The sequence below is a fragment of the Delphinapterus leucas genome, chromosome 10, assembly GCF_059928025.1.
Source record: "Delphinapterus leucas isolate spDelLeu-1000000601 "Yukka" chromosome 10, BTC_Dleu_Yukka2, whole genome shotgun sequence".
In the NCBI taxonomy this organism is placed as follows: domain Eukaryota; kingdom Metazoa; phylum Chordata; class Mammalia; order Artiodactyla; family Monodontidae; genus Delphinapterus; species Delphinapterus leucas.
The window spans coordinates 5,327,694-5,332,503 of NC_143138.1; the positions used below are offsets into that span (position 1 = coordinate 5,327,694).

Sequence of the window (4,810 nt, forward strand, 5' to 3'; positions counted from 1 at the left end):
CTCCCACAACGAGTGCCCGTCCCTGTGTAACCCGCACTTGGCTCCGCTCTTCCAACTTTGGCTGGGGTGTAACATCTGAGGTCACTTCCTCTCAGTGTTCCACTCTGTTTTCTAGAAGGTGGCTCTTTGTGAGCTGTGACATAATGTTTGTAATTGAAGTTTTCCTAAATAAAAGCCACATTAAATGGGTTTTCTGTGCAGTTTTTAAATCGCTTTCTTGCTTGCTTATGTGATTTTTCTGCATGCGTTATTCTCTGCGCTTTTCATCGTGGCCCTAATATGTTTCTTTTTGTTTGACTTTTCTTCTTTTAACCCCTAATTAAAACACTCAACCTCTTTAACTTCTAATACGTTTGACTTCTTTAGACAATATTTGTGTGGGGCTGGGTGAGGGGTGTGCGTATGTCTGTAGATTTGTATTGCTTTATTAAACATGTGAGTATAGCTGTAACAGGTGAAATGTGGGTACAGCAGGTGGGATAACCTGGAATAAAACTCCCCATATCTGTTCAAACCATAATTACTATTAAGGGTAAGCCAGGTCTACAGCTGCTCCTATTTCCTTCTGTGGAAAAATATAGAAAGTACAGAAGCCATTTATCAAAGTGGCAACATGTATCTACAGAATTTTTTTCAGGAACTTGTAAGATAACAAAATTAACAGTATGCTCAAGGAAAAGAAAAGGGCCGATAAGTAAATATACTTTTTAAAAAAATATAGGAAAAGAAGTTAAATGATAATGGTCCTGTGATATGATCACATCATTATTTTTCCCCATTTCTTTCTTTTTTTTGCATTCTAGGCATCTAATAGGATTCAGGAATCCAAGAATCAGTGCTCTCAGGTGGTGCAGGAGAGAGAGAGCCTCCTGGTGAAAATCAAAGTTCTGGAGCAAGACAAGGCCAGGCTGCAGAGGCTGGAGGATGAGCTGAATCACGCCAAAGTGACCCTCGAGGCAGAAAGCAGGGTGAAACAGCGCCTGGAGTGTGAGAAACAGCAGATCCAGAACGACCTGAACCAGTGGAAAACGCAGTGTTCCCGCAAAGAGGAGACTGTTAGGAAGATAGAGTCCGAAAGAGAAAAGAGCGAGAGAGAGAAGAATAGCCTTAGGAGTGAGATTGAAAGACTCCAGGCGGAGATCAAGAGGATCGAGGAGAGGTGCCAGCGGAAGCTGGAGGATTCCAGCAGGGAGACCCAGTCCCAGCTGGAGACAGAGCGCTCCCGGCTTCAGAGGGAGATTGACAAACTCAAGCAGCGCCCGTATGGGTCCCACCGCGAGACCCAGACTGAGTACGAGTGGTCCGTTGACTCCTCGAAGCTGGTGTTTGACGGACTGAGGAAGAAGGTGACGGCGCTGCAGCTGTATGAGTGCCAGCTGATTGACAAAACAACCCTGGACAAACTGCTGAAGGGGAAAAAGTCAGTGGAAGAAGTTGCTTCTGAGATCCAGCCTTTCCTTCGGGCAGCGGGCGCTATCGCTGGAGTTTCCACTTCCCTTAAGGAGAAATACTCTTTGGTAGAGGCCAAGAGAAAGAAATTGATCACCCCAGAATCCACAGTCATGCTTCTGGAGGCCCAGGCAGCCACTGGTGGTATAATTGATCCCCACAGGAACGAGAAGCTGACTGTTGACAGTGCCATAGCTCGGGACCTCATCGACTTCGATGACCGCCAGCAGATATACACAGCAGAGAAAGCCGTCACTGGGTTTGATGACCCATTTTCAGGCAAGACGGTATCTGTGTCCGAAGCCATCAAGAAAAATTTGATCGATCGGGAAATCGGAATGCGTCTGCTGGAAGCCCAGATTGCTTCAGGGGGTGTGGTGGACCCTGTGAACAGCGTCTTTTTGCCGAAAGATATAGCCTTGGCTCGTGGGCTGATTGACAGAGATCTGTATCGGTCCCTGAACGATCCCCGAGATAGTCAGAAGAACTTCATGGATCCGGTCACCAAAAAGAAGGTCAGTTACATGCAGCTGAGGGAAAGGTGCAGAATCGAACCACACACCGGTCTGCTGCTGCTGTCAGTACAGAAGAGAAGTATGTCCTTCCAGGGAATCAGACAACCCGTGCCCATCTCTGAGCTGGTTGATTCCGGTATATTGAGACCATCCACTGTCAATGAACTGGAATCGGGTCAGATTTCTTATGACGAGGTTGGTGAGAGAATTAAGGATTTCCTTCAGGGTTCAAGCTGCATCGCAGGCATCTACAGTGAGACCACAAAACAGAAGCTTGGCATTTACGAGGCCATGAAAATTGGCTTGGTCCGACCTGGTACTGCCCTGGAGCTCCTGGAAGCGCAAGCAGCCACTGGCTTCATCGTGGATCCTGTTAGCAACTTGAGGTTACCGGTGGAGGAAGCCTACAAGAGAGGTCTGGTGGGCATCGAGTTCAAGGAGAAGCTCCTGTCTGCGGAACGAGCTGTCACCGGCTACAACGACCCTGAAACAGGAAACACCATCTCCTTGTTCCAAGCCATGAACAAGGAACTCATCGAAAAGGGCCATGGCATCCGCTTGTTGGAAGCACAGATTGCAACCGGTGGGATCATCGACCCGAAGGAAAGCCACCGCCTGCCCGTTGACATAGCGTACAAGAGGGGCTACTTCAATCAGGAGCTCAATGAGATTCTCTCGGATCCAAGTGATGATACAAAAGGATTCTTTGACCCAAACACTGAAGAAAACCTTACGTATCTGCAACTGAAAGAAAGGTGCATTAAGGATGAGGAAACGGGGCTGTGTCTTCTGCCCCTGAAAGAAAAGAAGAAACAGGTGCAGACATCCCAAAAGAATACCCTCAGGAAGCGCAGAGTGGTCATAGTTGACCCGGAAACCAACAAGGAGATGTCTGTCCAGGAGGCCTACAAGAAGGGCCTCATAGATTACGAAACCTTCAAAGAACTGTGTGAGCAGGAGTGCGAGTGGGAAGAAATAACCATCACTGGATCAGACGGCTCCACCCGGGTGCTCCTGGTAGACAGGAAGACGGGCAGTCAGTATGACGTTCAAGATGCGATTGACAGGGGCCTCATTGACAGGAAGTTCTTTGACCAGTACAAGTCCGGCAGCCTCAGCCTCACTCAGTTTGCTGATATGATCTCCTTGAAGAATGGTGTCGGCAACAGCAGTGGCACCGGGAGTGGCGTCAGCGATGATGTCTTCAGCAGCTCACGACACGAGTCCTTAAGCAAGATTTCCACCGTATCCAGCGTCAGGAATTTAACCATAAAGAGCAGGTCTCTGTCCGAACCCCTGGAAGAATCAAGCCCCATTGCAGCCATCTTCGACACGGAAAACCTGGAGAAGATCTCCATTACGGAAGGGATAGAGCGGGGCATTGTTGACAGCATCACTGGGCAGAGGCTTCTGGAGGCTCAGGCCTGCACGGGCGGCATCATCCACCCAACCACTGGGCAGAAGCTGCCCCTCCAGGATGCCGTCTCCCAGGGCCTGATCGACCAGGATATGGCCACCAGGCTGAAACCTGCTCAGAAAGCCTTCCTCGGCTTTGAAGGAGTGAAGGGAAAGAAGAAGATGTCGGCAGCAGAGGCAGTGAAAGAAAAGTGGCTCCCCTATGAGGCCGGCCAGCGCTTCCTGGAGTTCCAGTACCTCACGGGGGGCCTGGTTGACCCCGAGGTGCAAGGGAGGATAAGCATGGAAGAAGCCATCAGAAAGGGGTACATCGACGGCCGGGCAGCGCAGAGGCTGCAAGACCCCAGCAACTACGGCAAGATCCTGACCTGCCCCAAAACCAAGTTGAAAATATCCTATAAGGATGCCATGAATCGCTCCATGGTGGAAGACATCACCGGCCTGCACCTTCTGGAGGCCGCCTCGGTCTCCTCCAAGGGCCTGCCCAGCCCTTATAACATGTCTTCTGCCCCAGGCTCCCGCTCCGGCTCCCGCTCTGGCTCCCGGTCCGGTTCCCGCAGTGGGTCCCGGAGAGGAAGCTTCGATGCAACAGGGAATTCTTCCCACACCTACTCCTACTCCATTAGCAACAGCTCTATTGGGCACTAGTAGTCGGTTGGAAATGGTTGCTAGACCTTGGCTTTCATTTATATGAATTTTCACTTTACTAAATAATAGAGAAAGAAAACCTTGTGCTTGTAGGATAGTGATAGAACTTTCTAGGCTTAAGAAAACGTAGCCACGGGGGGAATCAAATGGTAAAGGCTGTTCTGGCTTTTTATCTTCTTAGCTTACCTGAACCAATGTCATACACTGGATGTAGCGTATAGGAAGTAGTAATCAGTTGTAAGGAAAACACAAATTGAATCTAGAGTTTGTTTCTTCTCTTCTGTCTTTAGATTTTTGAGTGATGCTTCTTGAACTTCTTATGGCCTATAACCCAGATTTCTGTTCTTGGAGATAAAAATGAAATTGACCTTGTAGTCATCAGTCTGCATCTCATCTAAATATTTCCATTTTCTGTATGAGGAGAAAATTACCCTATCCCCCCGCTCCCCCCCACAAAAAGAATCCCCCTCAAACCCAAGCATTTTGGAACGCGTCTCCTTGGATTGCATGACCCATATACTCTTAAGTGTACCTGTTTGGTTTGGTATTAATTTGACTGTACGTGCATGATAGTAGCAATCTTTGCTGTCCTTTAGTCAAAGTTTTCTGTTCATCTTGCTTGTCATTTTCTATGTACTTTCAAAGGTGTCTTTATGAAGTTTGCTATTCTGGCAATAAAGTTTTAGACGTTTGAAGTTTTTGCGTTTTGATTTAATAATATGTTCCTACACACAAGGGCATTTAGCAGAAGCTTTTTATTGTAAAATGGGTCTGAAACTGTT

The 4,810-nt window shown here is 48.0% G+C and overlaps 1 protein-coding gene across 3 annotated transcripts in view; it reads left to right on the forward strand.

The window, feature by feature from the left end:
• The window catches only part of DSP (desmoplakin), a 42,562-nt gene extending 37,839 nt beyond the window's left edge, over positions 1-4,723 (forward strand). For all 3 annotated transcript variants that reach the window (XM_022586617.3, XM_030760284.2, XM_022586619.3), the window contains exon 24: positions 804-4,723. In XM_022586617.3, the coding sequence (XP_022442325.2) occupies positions 804-4,028 (3,225 nt within the window). In that variant the 3' untranslated portion in view covers positions 4,029-4,723. The remainder of the gene's footprint in view (positions 1-803) is intronic.
• Positions 4,724-4,810: the final 87 nt, after the last annotated feature.